We start from the raw sequence: 20,303 nt of genomic DNA, 5'->3' as shown, positions 1-20,303 counted from the left end.
ACTCGGAGTACCACAGCACATACAGATGGCACCAATACCGAGAGCAGCAGGGCGTGGTGAAGCAGCCGGCAGCCAGCCCGCCCTCCGCGCTGCCCATCCCACGGGGTGAGTTATGATGGTTGTCAGTCACACTCGGAGTACCACAGCACATACAGATGGCACCAGTACCGAGAGCAGCAGGGCGTGGTGAAGCAGCCGGCAGCCAGCCCGCCCTCCGTGCTGCCCATCCCACGGGGTGAGTTATGATGGTTGTCAGTCACACTCGGAGTACCACAGCACATACAGATGGCACCAGTACCGAGAGCAGCAGGGCGTGGTGAAGCAGCCGGCAGCCAGCCCGCCCTCCGCGCTGCCCATCCCACGGGGTGAGTTATGATGGTTGTCAGTCAGCTATACTCGGAGTACCGCAGCACATACAGATGGTACCAGTACCGAGAGCAGCAGGGCGTGGTGAAGCAGCCGGCAGCCAGCCCGCCCTCCGTGCTGCCCATCCCACGGGGTGAGTTATGATGATTGTCAGTCAGCTACTCTCGGAGTACCGCAGCACATACAGATGGCACCAGTACCGAGAGCAGCAGGGCGTGCTGAAGCAGCCGGCAGCCAGCCCGCCCTCCGCGCTGCCCATCCCACGGGGTGAGTTATGATGGTTGTTAGTCAGCTACACTCGGAGTACCGCAGCACATACAGATGGCACCAATACCGAGAGCAGCAGGGCGTGGTGAAGCAGCCTGCAGCCAGCCCGCCCTCCGCGCTGCCCATCCCACGGGGTAAGTTAAGATTATGGTCTTCAAGCAACACCGGCTTCCGACACGTCGGAAGGGAGGAGCCCAAGCTATATCTTACCGTACAAATTGTTCTGCCCTTTTTCTCGGGGGGAAACGTGCACACAGTAGCACTTCTTACTCACTACATACAAAATCCAATCTTAATGATGACACAAATACATAGTAAATGACACACGTCAAAGACAAATATTGCACATCACGATGTCTTTTTGTGTGCGGCTACGCACCGCGCCAGGGGGGTGTCACTACGCAGTTTAGGTAAGTACATTTGGCCGGCGCACCTCCCGGGCAGGGCAGGCGTATGGCAGTGCAGGCCGCTCGGCTCGCACGATAGTTGTGTCATGTGGCGCTCGCGCAAAGAAGATTGATGGTTCGTGCGCGGTTATAAGTTGCAATTTTGTTGCAGGCGGCGAGTAATTATAGGTATAATTTTATACCTAAATCTGACTTTTGTGAAGGAGTGAATTTTCTGTACGGTAGTACTATTAGTTATTCTCTGACCGCGCTAGTTGTGTGCATGCACAGTTGATCTTGTACCTCGGCAGAGGGGAAATAGTGCGAATGCCGAATCCCTTCCGTGTTGCTCGAAGATTATGGTTATCAACTCCAGCCCGTCGTATATATTCCTGAGTTAGAACCACAATACACTCAAGCCAGTGAGTCTCTCCTGCCTGCGAATGTGACCCAGCCAGACCAAACAATCGAACGCATAGTGCTGGAATGTCCCCTCACAAAATACATAGGCCACGTGAATGACTTTAACACCCTGACTGAAGACACGGCTGCTTACCTAAGTAGAGCATAATTTTACACTTTAAGTAGTTATATATTTTCTACACTTTTGTATCCAATTTCATGTAATAAAGCCATACAATAAAATGACTGTTTTTCTTCAGGTCCCATGGAGCCGGCGATGCCCCGTCGCAAGAAGTACCCGGGCGTGGCCTACCAGACCAACCAACTCTTCGATCCGGCCCCTGCTGATGACATACGGCCACAGACCTCCGCCGACCGAGCGCGGGTAAGGTCCCCAGATCCTGCTTCATGCCCTGCTGACGACCCTTACGATAGACTCTAAGGTCCCCTAGGATAGACGTTCAGATCAACCAGACCAACCAGCCCTTCGACCCTGCCGATAACATGATGTCATTGACATCCGGCCACAGACCTCTGCCGACGTAAGGTCCCCAGATCCTGTGACCATTTCAATTGTTTCTAGTTAGAATAGGTCTACCAAATCAACTCTTCGACTCTGCACCCGCTGATGATATCTGGCCAAAACCGGGTACGAATAATGATATATGGTTAACATATGGTCTAGTCAGTGATGTTTTCATACAAAAACAGACTAACATCAGATACTTGTTACTAATGCCAAAACTCGCTTGGAGCAGATTCACTTAGCTTAGGGCTGCGCGCAAACTCGTATGCGATTTTAGTTACATTGAGGAGTATTGGTTACATCCAATTCAGCCGACCAATCAAATACCGCAATGTAATGAAACTTGCATGCGAGTTCTCGCACCGTCTAAATGAGCCTTTACTATCCTGGCGTGACCTTTGATGCTCCGCTTACCACGGCAGACGCGCTGTCAGTGAGTAAACCTTGTATCAGTTCTTGTCACGTCAATATAATAGGACAAGGTCATAAATCTCACTAACGAATCATGACATAAAAACGAAACCCTAAGAGTAGGTCGGCAAGAAATATGATTTATGGACAAGTTGACATCCTTAGAGTTTGAGACAAGTCGGAAATTGATGTACGGTCCTACGCAATCCTTTTCGATTCTTTGATTCCATTTTGATTGCTGGTCAATATAATAATATGTAACAATAAAAGTGCTACATATACCGTACAATCCGCAACGCTCTTAACTGTCTATCGGTGGACCTTATTTTAAAGGTCCATCGATGGACAGGTTAACAGTGAAGACTGTAGGCGATGGCATTATACTCAACCTGCGAACCCATTTGCGCAAAGCATACTCGATTAGTCTGCAGATGATTATCTGACATCCTTACATAATTACGTGTGAAAACATTCCTGTATCTACAAATATTTTACTTCCATGTGAGTGACCGTAATCACACCATGTGTGATGACACACATACCGAAAGGTGAATCAGGGGCTCGGCAACCCTTCCAAAAGAGGCCGAAGCAATTATGCTGTCGAATTAATAACCAAATTTGGGTTAATACAATCAACTGAAACCGGACAATAATATATTCGCGACATCGACACTAGGTTAAGTGCAAATGAACCTAATTATCCGTTAACCACACCCTTCATTCCTTTTTAGGGTTACGTACAGAAAGGGTAAAAACGCGACCCTATTACTAAGACTCCACTGTACGTCTGTCTTTCTGTCAGGCTGTATCTCATGAACCATGATAGCTAGACAGTTGAAAATTTCACAGATGATGTATTTCTGTTGCCTCTATAACAACAAAATTAAAAAGTACGGTGGACGAGTCCGACTCGCACTTGTCCGGTTTTTATAATCCTCTTCACTTTATCGGTATTATTGCTTCCTACTGTAAGCTTATGAAATAAACATTAAACGAGCACGGTGAGCGCTCAGTTTCCTAAAAGGCTCAAGATATAAATCGAATCCTTAACCCCAGGATCACGTTTCAAGCATGACTCACGCTAGACCGGGCCGCGCCCGGGCCGAGGTGTCCGACATGTCATTTTCTATGACGGCTGATCGGTGATCACGTGGTGCTTTCCATAGAAAACGAAGCGCCGGAGGCTCCGACCCGGCCCCGGCCCGGTCTAGCGTGAGTAAACCGCTCTGCTTAAAACAAGGCATGATCAAAATGTCGCCCATTAAAGATTCAGTCAACCGCTCAGCCATCACAGTTCCGAAGCGATCTGAATGTTTTAGTATCATCCTGAAATATAATTTTAACTCCAATTTTCAGGATTTATGTCATCAGACTTTTTAATTATAATCTCTGATTTGAAGCTTAATTGAGCTTTTAATTTTAAAACCATTCGTAACGAAACTCCTAAACACATAAGTGACTAGGTTGCATTGGAAGCAAAATCCATCTGCTTCTTTTTCGCCAAATTCGTACTAGCTAATAGACCATAATTAAGCACCAGATTTCTATGATGAATTAATTGATCATACGGTTTTGGTTAATTAATTACTACTTTTTAAGTAGTAATAGGTCGCGTTTCACGAGTGAAAACACGTAAAGTAATAAAAGCGATATTCCTATAATGAAACCCACTTAATAGACCCTCAGTTGGTGGGTTGAGGAACGGTAACCATCGAAACATGTAGAATTTTTTGTTACCGCTTCCCGATTGACAGGATATCAAATTACAGCTTACCTAATACCATCCTGGAAGATTTTCAACTGTTATGAACTTTCTCATATCTCCATCACTCGACTCTTTGGCCTATTAGTTTTAAGTCAGGTCCCCACTGAAAACCAGCGCCACGGATTGCCGCGGCATTATGCTGAGTGGGGTCCTATTTTAGCGTCCAGTGTTTTTTATGTCTGTCTGTATGTCTTCTTTTCCATATGTAATATGTTGTGGCGTTAAATAAATATATATTTTTCTTAATGAAGGTAGGAGACCACTAGATGAGGATATTAATAAATTTGATTGTTTCAGAGCGCTCAGAGGAACGAGACGGACCGCGCCGGACGGCGCAGCAAGTCCGAGGGACCGCGGCAGCCGCGATGGACCGACACCGTCGAACCGAAGGTAAATATACTGAACATACAGACAAACACACAGTCACTTGGTGTGATATACAGTTAGTTGTAGACCGTAGAGTGCTCAGAGGAACGAGACGGACCGCGCCGGACGGCGCAGCAAGTACGAGGGGCCGCGGCAGCCGCGATGGACCTACAACGTGAATATACTAAAAAAAAAACAGACAAACACACAGTTACTGCAGAAAAAGACAGAAATTCCAACTATTTCGGCCCTTAACAGACAAGACAACAAGAAATCCAAGTATTCTTGCTCTGAGCTATAAATCCGTTCAGAAAGTTTTTTAACTTCGGAAGGCGCGACAACGTTCTGGATCCAGGAAGACTTTTAAACTATAAAACTCCCATAGCAACTGGCTTTAGCTGATCCTTCACGAAAGTTTGTCTGAGGATTTGTAAACACCAGTCCAAATCTTTTCATTTCAAAGAACATTTTATGTGATAAGTTGGGGTTATAAAACTAAAATTTTGCGAAAGAAATACGTAATCCGTTTTTTCGCGTGTTTTGTGCCGTGCCCCGTAAAAAATAAACAAGTTTCTAGCTAGTCGATTTGATGAGCAAGGAAACCTTATTAATTACTAAATCCGGGCATCTTGTAGCTTTTCATCGGTGGAGGTCAAATAATGAACGAAATCTAAATTTTCCATGAATGAAAAGAATTCCTGTCCAGAAAATGGACTTTGAGGCTTAGTAAAAGTGTACCAGGCTTTTTTTTGTTACTTGACTTATTTAATTTTAATGACTAGGCATTCAGGGCAATAAATCAAGATATATTTGCAATTTGGTGAATATTTAATTATTCGCTTATTTTTTCAAATAAAAATTTTAGCTCTGGTCACACACAACAATCAACCTTATTAACAATTCGCAACCGCATTCGATTTTCACTCAACTCAATTACAACACGCTGTGCAAAATTTATTATAGCGTCAATTCCCCAATAACGAAGCAAAACTCCGTGAAATACAATAAAACGGGTCATCCGTCCCGTCCGTATTATTTATTGGTTAATTAAGTCACGGTTTTGGGCCAGTGGCCTAATTGATTTTGGCACTGTTTGCTTTCCGCTGGCCGTTTGGTTTAGTGTCCCTGAATAAACGTTATCGCAAACTTTATCATTCTAAAAGCATTTGTGTTAGGAAAGTCTTTTACAGAAAGGTTATCGTGGTTGCTTTGTGTAGATAGCAACACAAGTATTTATTTTTGTAACGGTTTATGAAATAAATCAATTATTTAATTCTCAAGTTTTAAATCAATTGCCCTAGCCGTGGCACAAGATTATTCTCGAAATATTTTGTATTTAGAACTACCTAACGGTAAATAATATGTACCTAAGTATATCAATTGCAAATGGATGCCTACTTAATGACGACCCTTTGAGATATGCAGATTTTCTTACGATGATTTCCTTCACTGAAGAATATTTTGTATTTACTTAAACACCCCTTTTTTCATTATCTAGTTCATCCTCAAATACTGCTTCGGAGCCCAGGGTTTGCTTTCCAACTTTTTCTTTCACTTCACACGGTCTCCGGCATCCTCTTTTGTGAGATAATTGATGCGCATGTAAGGATGGTATTCCGTCTGTCCAATATCTTGGTCCAATGTGAATTTGCGTCTCACATTTTGCTCAATGAGAGATTGAGACGCAATGCACATTAGACAAAGAATGGACAGGTGGAATACCAATCTAAGTCACAGCGTCAAGGCTCCTCCAAGTTTTTTGTCATATTCCTTCCTTAATTATAGCTCTCATTTTCCAGGGTACGAGCGCGGCATTAGGCGAGCCAATGGCTCCGAAGCCGGAGCTGGTGAGCACGGAGTACCGCAACCAGTTCGCGTGGCCCAAGGAGACGGATGCGCCTCGCAAGAGCATCTCCATGGGGGCACTCAAGAAGGCTGCGGTGGCTGAAGGTGAGTCTCATCTTTCAGGGTCGCGGTGCTAGGGAAGCCCATGGCTCCGAAGCTGGTAAGCACAGAATACCGCAAGAGCATCTTCATCTCAAGAGGGCCGCTGTGGCTGAAGGTGAGTATTCCTCGATAACACTACGATTACACCTACATTTTTTGTTTAACGATGGAGAAATGCGGATATATTGTCACCGGGGATGATGACGGACTAACCAGTGAAAGGCTGCTGTAAAACCACTATCAGAAACCTCAGCTCGATGAGTAGGTACAGATTCCCTTGAAGGGTAGACTTGAAGTAATTTATTCCATATTCGAACGAGCGAGCGAAGCGAAGCGAAGTTCTTACATTCGACTTGGATCACGCGGCTGGCTAGCGAAACGTCCCGGCATTTCGATGTATTTAAGCTGAACTGTCAGAAGATAGTTTGATACTCAAGAACTTAAGTAAATTTGTTCTAATTTAAATGAAATTGGGTAAACGTGTAGTTGAGGGCATTATATTTTAGTGATTAAATTATGAGCAGGCTCGATTAAGGGATTATTGAGGTAGAAGAGCTTAGAAAGCCAAAAAGCTGTTTGTCAGAGGCTTAGCTATTCTGGTCATTTTATTTGCAAAAAACATGGTCGAATTTAGTATGAAATGAAAGTGCTCGGTTTGCACTTTTATAATATCGTTTTTAAATTTACCTTTTTGAAATAATTAGCAAGAAAAAATAAAATAATATAAACATAATATGAGTCGCTTAACTTCAAACTCGGGTAAATCCATCTGTCAGATTATGCGATTTTGGTATTAAGAAAAGGTAATAGGGTAGATATTTGCTGAGAGGGTCGAATGGTTTTACCCGAGTTCGAAGTTAAGCGACACATATAGGTATTTGACATTTGACAATAAATATTTCAGGTTAGCACAGATTTTTTAGCACAGTTTATTTTAATCTCTATGATTTCTATGATGACTTAAATCCAGGGGAGGGACAGTCGTACATAAAGCACTTTATTTGAAAAAATAGCGACATCTATATTACTTAACGCTAAACTTTTTGTTAATATGGCTCTTCACTTAATTCGTCAGAACGTCTTAAAAGTCTTGTATCTAAGGCATGGAACAAACAAAAAAACATCTCTTAGAACAGATTATTTATGGACATCGTTGCCATGGAGGCGATTGTCACAAAAAACAACTTTGTCAAATAAAACTCAAAATATTATTACAACCCGTTTATTAAATATATTAATACGGGTCACTCACGGAAGTTTTGTTATTAAAACACCTCATTTATTGTCTGTACTACGACATAATTCAGATAAATAAAAATACTTTCAGTTTTACAATGTTAAAAGAAACAAAGTTTTCATACGCCATCACAGTTGCTGAGAACTTTATTACCAAAAAAATTAGAAAAATTATGGCGGGTAGATTCACAACCTGCTGCGTGTAATTGTGTTTCGTGGTCAATTGTGTGTTATTCCAGCCGTGTAAGGTAATTTATTTACATCAACAGTCAAGTTAAATGTATCTTATCTGTTTTCGTGTATTAATAAATATCCTGAAGCCTTTCTTCAAAGTGAAAGTTTTTTACGTTCGCAACATACTTAGACGCTATTTATGCCTCTCCCCCCTCCTGATATTGACGTTGATATTTCTGGTTAAGAATTACAGATGGCACTTCAAAATGGATGCAAAGTTCCACGAGAGGGCTCTCTTTGTCCTATATATTATACATGGGTGTGTAATGTTTAATATAATTATAAAAAAACTATCATACATTTGTTATAACGCCATTTGATATATTATTATATGTTATAATGTAATTTTTATTATACGTTTCCTTTATTATATTGTGATTTCATCTAAACTGTCATTGACATAATGCCTAGTGTAATATAATTTACAAATAGTATATAGACATGTTTTATAATGACATTTGTTATATTATATTTTTGTATAACGTAATACTTCATACAATTTTATCAAGTATAAATACATATATTGTATAACATTTTTTGTCATATTTAATTTACTGATAACGTAAAGTTTTACATACTTTTTATAACTAGTACCCAGCCCTACTGCTTTTGCTAGCTATTTTATTCTAGGGAGGTCGCAGTTCTAACCTAACCTAACCAATTTTATCACGGTTTTCGTTCTACGGGGGCCGCAGTTCAAACCTAAGCTAAACCACTTTTTTGCCAGAGTATTTTATTCTACGGAGGGTCAAAGTTCTAACCTAACCCTCCTTTTGTTAGGTGGTTATTCGTTTGTGCGGAGTCACAATTCCAACCTAACCTAACCCATTTATGTCATGCAACTATTATGCCACACAAATAATTATGTGCAGTCACTTGTTATAACAAATAATATGCTTTAGAGTATGTAATAATTATGACAGTGTATATTAGACGAAGTGTAAAGATACCTTATGACCATTATACCAATAATTGTTGGGAAAGACCTATCACTTGTTGGCAAAGATTTACAACGCAGTTAAACCAATATTACAAATTTATTCAGACTTTATTTGAGTACTGTTATTGATCGACTGACAAATCTAAAGGTAAACAAACATTTCATGGAACGGTTGCTATCCAAATACAAAATTTGACTAGGTTCTAGCTATGGCCAGTACTGTGGAACCTTAAAGTAGGCGCAACTACAAATATCACATTAACAATATTTCAATACGCCCCTTTAATGTGCATATTCTAAATAAATGGTAACACAATAAAACATACAAACAAATCAAAGTGATATCAAAGAACAACTATTACAAAAATAAACAATTAACAAGTAATGCCCAAACCACGCATACACTTATAGTGCTTTTCTCTAGGCAAAGCCTTCGTTAATATGTCGGCAAGCATTGAGTCGGTCGGTAAGTACTTTAACTCAATACTCTTATTGTCCTTTAATACACTTCGTACAAAGTGGTACCTTATGTCAATGTGTTTACTCCGAGAATGGAACATTGGATCGCTCGCAAGACAAATCGCCCCCTGATTATCTACATGTAAAGATAATGGTGCAAACTTACGTAACCCAATTTCAGTAAGCAAGCTGTTCAAGTAAACCGCTTCCTTCATTGACGAGGCCAAGCTTACGTACTCCGATTCACAGGACGAGGTGCTGACACATTTCTGCTTCTGTGACTTCCAGGACACGCATCCATCTCCTAACATGAAAACATAACCGGAATAAGAACGCCTATCTATCAAACACCCTCCCCAATCAGCATCCGAGTAACCATGCAATGATTTACCTGTCTTTTTGTAAACAAGCCCATATTGTTTTGTGTGCTTTAGGTATCGCAGCACACGCTTTGCAGCGTTCCAGCATTCCTCATTAGGGCAATCCAAGAATTGACTCAATACAGCAACCGTATTCGTAATGTCGGGTCTCGTTCCCGTAGAGAGGTACATCAACGAACCTATAATTTCACGATAAGGATACTGTTCACTTTCACTGCACTTACTCACAGGTTTTTCTATCTTTTGCTTAACTTCCATAGGCGTAGATATCGGTTTACTTTTATCCATATTAAATTTAATTAATAAATCATCAATATATTTTTCTTGTGACAATTTCATTCCTTTGTCACATCTGTCAAACTCTATGCCTAACATATATTTCGCAATGCCATAATCTTTCAATTCAAACTTAGTGGCCAGTTCCTTTTTGAAATCTTCTATGCATTCACCTCTTTGCGAAGCGACGAGAATGTCATCCACGTAAACTAATACAAAGAGTTTAGTTTGCGAATCTATATTTTTAAAATAAAGGCACGGCTCATTTAAAGATGCTTGCAATCCCATGCATTTCAGCTGCTCGTCCAGTCTGATGTTCCACTGTCGACCAGCTTGTTTAAGCCCGTACAGCGACCTTTTGAGCCTGCACACACTGCCTCCAGACCTCAGGTCGCATAACATCTTGCTAGCTCTTTCATGCAAAACTGAACCTGGCTGCTCCAATCGTGTTAGATCTTGCAAACACTCATCTAGGAGATCTGGCACCTTCATATATATCTCCTCTTCTAATAATCCATTTAAATACGCCGTATTAATGTCCAACTGATGAATTTCAAGATCTAGTTCCACTGCAAGTGCGACTAATAATCTTACCGAGTCAAGCCTAGCGACTGGCGCAAAGGTTTTCTGGTAATCGACGCCGTAACGTTGGCTAAAACCTTTCGCAACTAGTCTGGCTTTCTTCTTCTCAGTTTTGTCGACATTCAATTTCGTTGTCAATATGTAACGGCAACCAACAACATTTCGACCCATAGGTTTCTTGACAACATCGAAAGTATCGTTCTTGATTAAACTTTTAACTTCTGAAATTATTGCATCTTTCCATCCTTTTCGCTCATGACCGGATAAGGCCTCCTTTAGGGTTATTTCGGCGACTCCAACGAAATCCTCACAGTCTGCATACTCGTCATTGATGAGTGAGTCTACTGATGAGTTATCAGTCGACTCAACGCCTTCTTCCAAGGGAACTTGTGGTTCCAATGGAACCTGTGGCTCTACGTCAACCATGTTGTATATCTTCCGTGGACGTCCAACATGACCTCGTTCCAGTCGCGGTCGCCCTGGACCTCTCTTTACTATCCTCCCCCCATCAACATGAACGTCGTCTTGATGATGATCATGTTGAGATGGTTCGGCGACAGTGTCTGGATCGTCTGTCATTTGGCGGGCTTCGACGGGAACATCATCTCCTCCCTCGGGCTCTGGATCACGACCACTCGATGACTCAATGCACTCATCCTCGTGATTGGAGATATGTATGACCGGATTTCCACTAGTTTGAGTCGGATGGAATTCTACATCTACCGATATAGGTTGATTTTGAATATTTACTGATTCTCCCTTATCGATGTCAAAGGGGTCAATCTTCAGGTTCACGTTTTCTTTATCTTCACTTTTTGCTTCGTGAAATTTCACATCTCTTGACATGATAACTTGTCGTTGTTTCGGTATCCATACTCTGTAACCCTTGCGATCTCTAGGATAGCCTACAAAGATTCCTTCCAGACTTCTTGGTGCGAACTTATCTTTCCCGGTTGACTTGTCCAAGACGTGTACCTTAGATCCAAACTTATGTAAGTAGTCTAACTTGACAGGTCGCTCAAACCATTTCTCAAAAGGGATCTCACCTTCAAGACTTCTGGTTGGACAACGGTTTCTTACGTGGCAAGCTGTGGCTACAGCATCTGCCCAGAAACCCGGGGAAAGTCTTGACGAAATCAGCATACATCTCGCCATTTCTACCAAGGTCCTATTCTTCCTTTCGGCTACCGAGTTCTGCTGAGGTACTCCAGGAATTGTCAATTGTCTTGCTATTCCTCCTTTCTTCAGGAACTCGTCGAAATCTCGATTACAGTATTCGCCTCCGTTATCTGTGTGGAGATAAGTTATTTTACGTCCGAATAGGTTCTCTACGTGATTTTTATACACCTTGAATGTAGTGAAGACTTCACTTTTCTTGCTAAGAAAATATACTTCACACCATCTCGTATGATCGTCGATAAAGGTTACGAAACATTTCGCTCCATTTATTGACGTATGCTGCATGGGTCCTACGACGTCAGAATGGATGATTCTTAACTTTTCATCGCATGGCCCACTCGACCTAGAAAAGGGTAACCTACTCATTTTTCCTTTCGCGCAAATATCACAATCGTACAACTCAGTTACATCTGTCATCTTTAAGTTCATGCCAGATTTGTTTAAGACTCGGACAAGATCTTTCGCATTTAAGTGACCTAAACGCTCATGCCACGACCATACGTCAAACTTTCGCTCAGAAATCGCTGACACTCCTTCACAATGTTCCTCAACGTAATAAAGGTTACCTTTACGATTCGCGACAAGTTTAGTGTTACCATAGCTATCTTGAACACAAGCTATGTTTTTCTTGAACGTAACGCTATACCCTTGATCAGTAATTTTAGCTACTGAAATTAGGTTACATCGCAAATCCGGAACAAATAGAGTATTAGGCAGTTGCACTTCAGTTTTAAAATCATTATCACATGAAGAAAATCTTACTGTCCCCTTACCTTGTACGTTTGCGCTCGAATTCGTCGCTAAATTTAGCTTACCGGACAACGGTAGTAATGTAGTACCAAATTTATCCGCATCGTTACACAAATGTGACGTACACCCACTGTCGACGATCCAATCTCCATTCTTGTTGCAAACAGCATTAACATCTGAAACACAATTGAATGTTACAAAATTGGAATCAACATTTTGTAAGTCACTTGAGTTCGACACATACTTTGCACTATCTATACGTTGTTCTTTCTTCTTTTGTGTACACTCCGAAGCTTTATGTCCATGCTGGTGACATTTGAAACATTTGTACTTAAATTTCGAATTAGCCGGCTCATCACATGCGTGTTGACGTTGCTCTGTACCACTCTTTGGCTTAGAAGACCTCTTCCCTTTCACAAGAAGTGCCTTGTCTACACTTTCTTTTCGATTTCTGGAATGTTCCTCTTCTAATATCTTAATTTTCAATGCGTCTGGTTTTGGCAACTCATCTCGAGATTCTATGGCACATCTGAAATTGTCAAAACTGGACGGCAAACTATACAAGAGCATTATAGACGTCAAGTCATCATTCATTTTTATATCCATGTCCGCTAATTGGCTTACTACATCGAAAAATCTCATGACATGTTCTCTCAAGTCACCATCTTCATCCAATTTACGCAGTAACAACTCTTTCAACAGCGTAGCCTTTTTCGCAGGCCCCTTGGAAGCATAAATGTTCTTTAACTTTAGCCATACCTCGCGCGAAGTCGTGCATCCTCTCACGTGTCGCAATTCGCTTGGTGTTATGGATAAAATTAGGTCGGACTTAGCTTTAGAATCTGCTGTTTCCCATTTAGCTGCTTCGGCTGCTTCAGTTGGTTTCTCTGGTTTCTCGATACTTCCATTAACGTATCCCCATCCGTCGTTTTTTATTAACACTGCTTCTACTTGGATCTTCCATGTTTCGTAGTTTTTATCGTTGAGTTGATCAATTCTAACAGTAGTACTACTCATTTTCGCTGAAAAATTCTTTCTAATACCGTTAACACTATTCTCGATCACTGATCGTGCGTAGGCTACATAACCATTGTTGGGAAAGACCTATCACTTGTTGGCAAAGATTTACAACGCAGTTAAACCAATATTACAAATTTATTCAGACTTTATTTGAGTACTGTTATTGATCGACTGACAAATCTAAAGGTAAACAAACATTTCATGGAACGGTTGCTATCCAAATACAAAATTTGACTAGGTTCTAGCTATGGCCAGTACTGTGGAACCTTAAAGTAGGCGCAACTACAAATATCACATTAACAATATTTCAATAATAATAACATTATGTATACCGTTAATTAGATATTACGGTAGTATGCCTTTTATTCCGTTATTCAAAATAACGATATATCAAACTATAATATATGAAAAGTAATTACAACAAATATAATGCACCCATTATACATACTACTCTTTGCTTAAATCTATCAGTCAAGGGCTCCACAGACCTTGCAATAAATTCAGGCGATTTTTGATCCATTGCAGCCTATAATGCGACATGAAATAGTAGAAATTGAGTAAATGGAACTCAATAAAAACCGGGCAAGTGCGAGTCGGACTCGCGCACGAAGGGTTCCGTACCATAATGAAAAAAAAAACGGGAAAAAAATGCAAAAAAAAAAACGGTCACCCATCCAAGTACTGACCACGCCCGACGTTGCTTAACTTTGGTCAAAAATCACGTTTGTTGTATGGGAGCCCCATTTAAATCTTTATTTTATTCTGTTTTTAGTATTTGTTGTTATAGCGGCAACAGAAATACATCATCTGTGAAAATTTCAACTGTCTAGCTATCACGGTTCGTGAGATACAGCCTGGTGACAGACAGACGGACGGACGGACGGACGGACGGACAGCGAAGTCTTAGTAATAGGGTCCCGTTTTACCTTTTGGGTACGGAACCCTCAAAATGTCCATACTAAATCGTTGCCCTGTGTAAGCATTTTATGCCAAAAATGTGACAGTTACGTGGAAAGTGGTGCTCTCATTTATTTTCTACTATTTTATGACGCACTATACGATACCTAAGTAGGTGCAATAAAGTCAATCGCTCTATAATAATTTTTGGTTAACTGCGAGTTCTCAGTTCGGGGCGAACTACTAGTTTAACTAGTGCTTATATACGAGTACAAGCGTGCAATCATGATACATTTACTTTAAACTGACTGAACAAGCAAACATTTTGTATTAATTTTTGTGAAAAAGACCAGCTCAGTCCTAATCAAATTTTCTGTATTGATTCAGTGGTTACAGGGGTAAGGTTCCGTGAAATAGGTAGGTATAAACACGGGCTTCGGATATTGTAATATCAAAATTCTGCCAATAAATTACGATAAGAAAATCTAAAAGCAATTTCTTCATCTCTTTCGTAATATATTCTAGCCAGTCAATATATATTCATGAGTGTATTTAAAATGTAAACCCTCTCGATATCTGTTGTTCTGATTCATTATGTAAGAAAGAAATAGAAGAAAGAACATAAACATTATGTATTATGTAAGAAAGCCTTGAGTAAAAAAAAAAAGTCAGATTTAGTACTTAGCTGTCGACTCCGTTGCTCGTTAGAAGTTTCATCTCAAGAATGTTGTTTGGGACTCTCTGTCAATAAAATTAGCATAATGTAGACTTTGTCTTCAATTTACTCGTTCCTAGTTATGTATGTACTTTATTGCAAAGTATTTCTATATGAAATATTCCTTTTACTTATGTATTTCTTTGGAGCGCTTGCGTTAAAATGCTGACATCAATATTATACTCAGCTATAAATAAATAAAATAAAATAAAATATCTTTATTTCAGAATATAAAAATTCCATACAATATTGTTAGTACCATAATACATTACAGCTAGATGTTAGTAAGTACATTAAAATTAATCATGAACACAATATTTTGACAATGAGATCAAGATTTATAATAAAATTAAAATTAATTGGAATCATGGATATATGTATAATAAATAATAAGTAAAATAAAATTGTCTAGAATTGAATTGAACGATGTCACAATATTGTTATTCATATAAATAATGATTTCATGTCAAAAAGCTATAATGTGACATAAAATAGTAGAAATTAAATAAAATGGAACTTAAAAAAAATCCATGATAAATTTGTTGCCAAGTTTAAGCATTTTACGTCAAAAATGTGACAGTTACGTAAGAAGTGGCGCCCTCATTTATTTTCTACAATTTCTTTTCGGACTATAAGTACGGCCATTCGGCTTATATCTTTTGTACCCCACGAATTTTCTGGTCTCTCTGAGTATGAACTAGTGGCTAATCAAATAAAAACATACTAATTCGTTGAATCGTTATCACAGTTTTGAAGTCTATTTTTTGTTTTAGAATTTCGTATTTTTGGGTTCCCTGAAAACAGTGTAGCATTCCGTTTGGTTAACTCTGTTGTTTTTTATGTGTACCTAATGTTTAACGCCAAATAAATATTTTATATTTCAATTATTTTAATGATTTCTAAAATTCAAAGAGTAAAATAAGTTAATACGTATTTAAGTATCTAGATTTAAATAAAATACCCTGCCGTTAAATCAGATTCATTTAAATTGCACCCAGTTTCACTGAGAGAAACAAATGAACAGCGTGCCGCCAACTTTTGTTTCGTCTGCAGACTTCATTTATGCTACAGTGTACAGTAGACTATAGCAATGCTCCATCTCAAATTTATGCAGATTCGGTTATTGTTTGCGACTAGCTCGAGAATTTTCTGCTTCATTTGAATTCTGCATTATATTTTTTACAATGTACACGCTATTGTTAGTGAAAAACACGAAATTATTTATTGTATATATTTGTTTTAATTTATGTATGTAGGTAAGTATGTCATTTTCTTGCTCAAAGGTGAATTTATCCCTAAAAGATATCTCTTCCAGCTAACCTTGTAAAAATGAGAAAGGAACAAGTATTAAAAGATCCAACTTTACATTTCTCGTTGCCTTTCTATAATTTCAACACACAAAAAATTTAATTCAAAAATATAGTTTGGTTAAATAATAAGTTTGTCACTATAAACCTCGGAGTAATTAACAATGGAGCCGCCATTAACAGGCGTTCCCCTCTGTCGAAAATAGGCGGCCAATGGTCAACCACATGTCAACCATATGTATGGACTGACGTTTATCTGACATGACGTACCTATACATTTGATGTGCCCCTCCCCCGCAAAAAACGGCAGACTATTTTGTACCGAAAATTTTAGACATGGCGTCTCCGTTGGTTATATCCTCTAAGCTATAAACTAACGTGGAAATTAGTAACTGACTTGTTTTCATCCTTATCTTATCTTTCAAAACATAATTTAATAATTCCTAATAAAAATATCAAAACGTCCAACCGTTTTACAAGAAATTTTACTCATTGTTAGTACAAAAAAAATGCGTATTTCCTGTAGCATTACAGCATAATCCAGAAAAAGGTGCATTAGTATGGCCTTGATCTAACAAAGTACTGGCATTAACCTCTAAAAGGTAACAATGGTTCTCGGAATCGATTTAGTCATATAATAGTTGTAAAAAACTGAAGGCCAAGCTATGTATTACCTACAATGTACTGAGTAACATAGTAATACTGCCCTCTTAAGCTAAAAAACCGTATTTGCATTCAGTTTTCATACAAATTGACTGCAAATACGGCTTTTTAGCTTAGGAGGGCAGAATAGTCTCAGACTAGGCGCAGACTTACGGCTCGATTCGGAAAATGAATTAGATTTCTACTAGACTTCAACAAGTTACGATACGGATAATTTAAAGATATTTGTAAGATAGATATGTCAAATTTGACGTTTCCGCGATTCTGGAGGTCCTCTTGAACGATTTCGACAAGTTATGACTTAGATATCCAAGTCACATCTAGTCGATATCTAATGTAGATCTAGTTGATCTCTAAATCGTCTCAAGATCTTGTGATTATCTCGAAATCCGAATAGGCCTTGTTGTGTTAAATTTGAACCTTATGCATGCCTGTTTAAGTATATTCCCGCCTTCTCTTTCTATTTATATCTGTCCTTTAGTCGCTTAATAAACCCGTACAAGATCACACGTCTTTCTCATTTATTTAAATACAAAAACCCAAAATAGATAAAGTGAACCTTATTACAACAAACATATGGTCGCAATCGAACCGGATCAATAAGTGCATCGGACACCGGCCGCCCGGCAACGAGAACAATAGCGAGCCGCATTCCAGAGATAAGGAGCCGCCAGATGCTAACGAATTGCACCTCAAACCTAATGAGTTTATTTGATTATTAACAAGTTTTATTGCAAAAGTTATAACGACGTTTTATAGACTTGTACGTGAAATTGCAGTGTTTTATCGTTAACAATGACTGAAAAACAAAAACAATTACTCGCCCTGCTTGAAGATAGTGCTACAGTGCTTCGGAAAACACAAGTTAACCTAAAGAAATGCCCTAAAGAGAGATTAACCAAGGGTTACATCGAGTCTCGGATTAAAATGATTGACGAATACTGGGCTACGTTTAACAACAGCCACCAAGAATTAGTCAAGGCTACACCTACGGAGCAAAGGGGTGTTTTGCCGTATTTTTTGAACGAAGAGTTTTTTATTTACGAAGATTTGTACAACGTACTCAGAGGAGATTTGTCGGATAAACTTTCAAGTTTAGTGCAAGAGACTTTGATGGAAACTTCTGTTGCTAACTCAAGCTATGCTATGGCAGGAACACAAAACAACTTTGTACGTTTACCGCGGATCGAGTTACCTACTTTTAGTGGAAGTTATGAAGAGTGGCCTGCGTTCAAGGATTTATTCATTTCACTCGTGCATAACAACAAGATGTTAAGTGACGTACAAAGGCTACATTATTTGAAGACAAGTGTTACTGCCGAAGCGTCGTCGTTACTGAGGCACATTCAAATTACGTCTGATAATTATTCACAAGCATGGCTGATCCTGAAAACAAGGTATGGCAACAAACGATTAATTTTGAACAATAATTTAAAGAAACTGGTTAACCAGCGTAAAATGACCACACAATCAGCTGCTCAACTGAAAGTACTCTTAGATACAACGTCAGAGTGTCTACATAACATTCAAAACCTGAATGTTTCTGTTGACTCTTGGGATCCACTTGTGATATTTTTGCTTGTTCAGAAATTGGACCCAGAGACGCATAAAGACTGGGAAGAGCATGCGTATAAGAGTGACTCTGAACCCTTACCGAAGTGGAACGATTTTAAGGAGTTTTTAGAGGCCAAGTTTCGTACGCTGGAACTACTGACGAATAATACAAAGGAAGTGAAGTCAAACAAGGAGCGAAGTACATGCCATGTTGCCACACCTACCTTTGAGAACAGGAATTGTGTAATGTGTAAAGAAAGTCATACATTATGTCACTGCAAGGAGTTTACCAAGATGGAACCTACGGAGAGAAGCGAATATGTCAAGAATAACAACTTATGTTACAACTGTCTAGTACCAGGGCATTCAGCATCAAAATGTCGAGTACCTGTGTCCTGTAGAATATGTCACCGACGTCATCACTCCCTTCTACATCAACTAAAGCAGACTGAGCCTGTGGCCCCTACGAGTCCCTCACAACCACTGGCTTCATCATTACATGTTGTAGAAGACATAGAAGAAGTGCAAGCAAACACAGTGATCGCGTTACATCTCAATACTAGACAGAAATCAGCACTACTAGCGACTGCTGTGGTGGAAGCAAGAAGCAATCAAGGTCACATCATTCCACTGCGCGCGCTAATAGACCAGGGTTCCGAAGAATCATTTATAAGCGAGAAAGCAGCTCAACTACTAAAGCTTGACCGACGACATGTAAGAGGAAGCATCACGGGCTTGGGTCCCATGAAAACAGAAATCAACCACGTCTGTGAGCTACAAATAAAATCACAGTGGGATAAAACATTTATCCTACCGGTTAAAGCTTATGTAATGTCGAAACAGCTGACCAAGAAGTTACCCAAAAAGCATATTGTTCAACAACCATGGCCTCATCTACAAGGATTACAGCTAGCGGATCCTAATTACAACAACTCGGGACCCATAGATCTCTTGCTAGGGGTCCGAGTATACGCTAGAATTCTGCAAGCAGACCTAGTCAAAGGTCCACCAGGTACACCATGCGCACAAAGAACTGACCTGGGCTGGATTCTTTTTGGAGAGAGTGATAGCACATCACAAGAAGATTCTTACCTCGTCATGCACCATCAAGTCGATATAGAAGATACACTGAAGTCTCTATGGGAAATAGATCCAGACACTAAAAGAAAATACACCAAGGAAGAACAGCTATGTGAAGAAATATATGAAAAAACAGTCACTCGAAACCAAGAAGGAAGATATATTGTGAAGCTGCCATTTAAGACTGAGAATCCTAAAGTACTTGATGGCAATACAAAAGAAATAGCTACAAAGAGATTCATGCAACTAGAAAGAAGGTTTAAGCGTTCGCCTAACCTGAAAACAGAATACATAAAAGGTATTAATGATTACCTTGAAGAAGGACATCTAGAAGAAGTACCTGAAAGGGAAAAAGAAGAAAATATACAGATACACGGATTTAGCGACGCATCTATGCGCGCATACGCTGCCGTCGTATATATAAGAGTTGAAAGCACGAACAAAATAACAACCAAAATCATCGCTGCACGAACGAGAATAGCGCCTTTGAAAACTATCTCCCTCCCACGCTTAGAATTATGTGGCGCTTTACTCCTGTCTAAGCTAATGAAACAGATTGGACAAGCGATGAGAATACCAACAACAAACATGTTCG

General features: G+C 39.7%; 1 protein-coding gene across 3 annotated transcripts in view; it reads left to right on the top strand.

Annotated features, from left to right (window-relative positions):
* The first annotated feature begins 264 nt into the window (after positions 1 to 264).
* Positions 265 to 20,303, top strand: part of LOC134801580 (uncharacterized) — a 42,058-nt gene continuing 22,019 nt past the window's right edge. Inside the window, exons 1-4 of one of the 3 annotated variants that reach the window (XM_063774194.1) lie at positions 265 to 365; positions 1,682 to 1,806; positions 4,421 to 4,513; positions 6,289 to 6,439. In XM_063774194.1, the coding sequence (XP_063630264.1) occupies positions 1,687 to 1,806; positions 4,421 to 4,513; positions 6,289 to 6,439 (364 nt within the window). In that variant the 5' untranslated portion in view covers positions 265 to 365; positions 1,682 to 1,686. Of the gene's footprint in view, positions 366 to 522; positions 634 to 662; positions 768 to 1,681; positions 1,807 to 4,420; positions 4,514 to 6,288; positions 6,440 to 20,303 lie in introns of those variants that run through there. The other 2 variants (XM_063774196.1, XM_063774195.1) reach the window with 2 other exon arrangements.

Source organism: Cydia splendana, chromosome 22 (genome assembly GCF_910591565.1).
Source record: "Cydia splendana chromosome 22, ilCydSple1.2, whole genome shotgun sequence".
Classification (NCBI taxonomy): domain Eukaryota; kingdom Metazoa; phylum Arthropoda; class Insecta; order Lepidoptera; family Tortricidae; genus Cydia; species Cydia splendana.
Note: the sequence above shows the minus strand (reverse complement) of the source record. Positions and strands in the feature narration are given on the sequence as shown.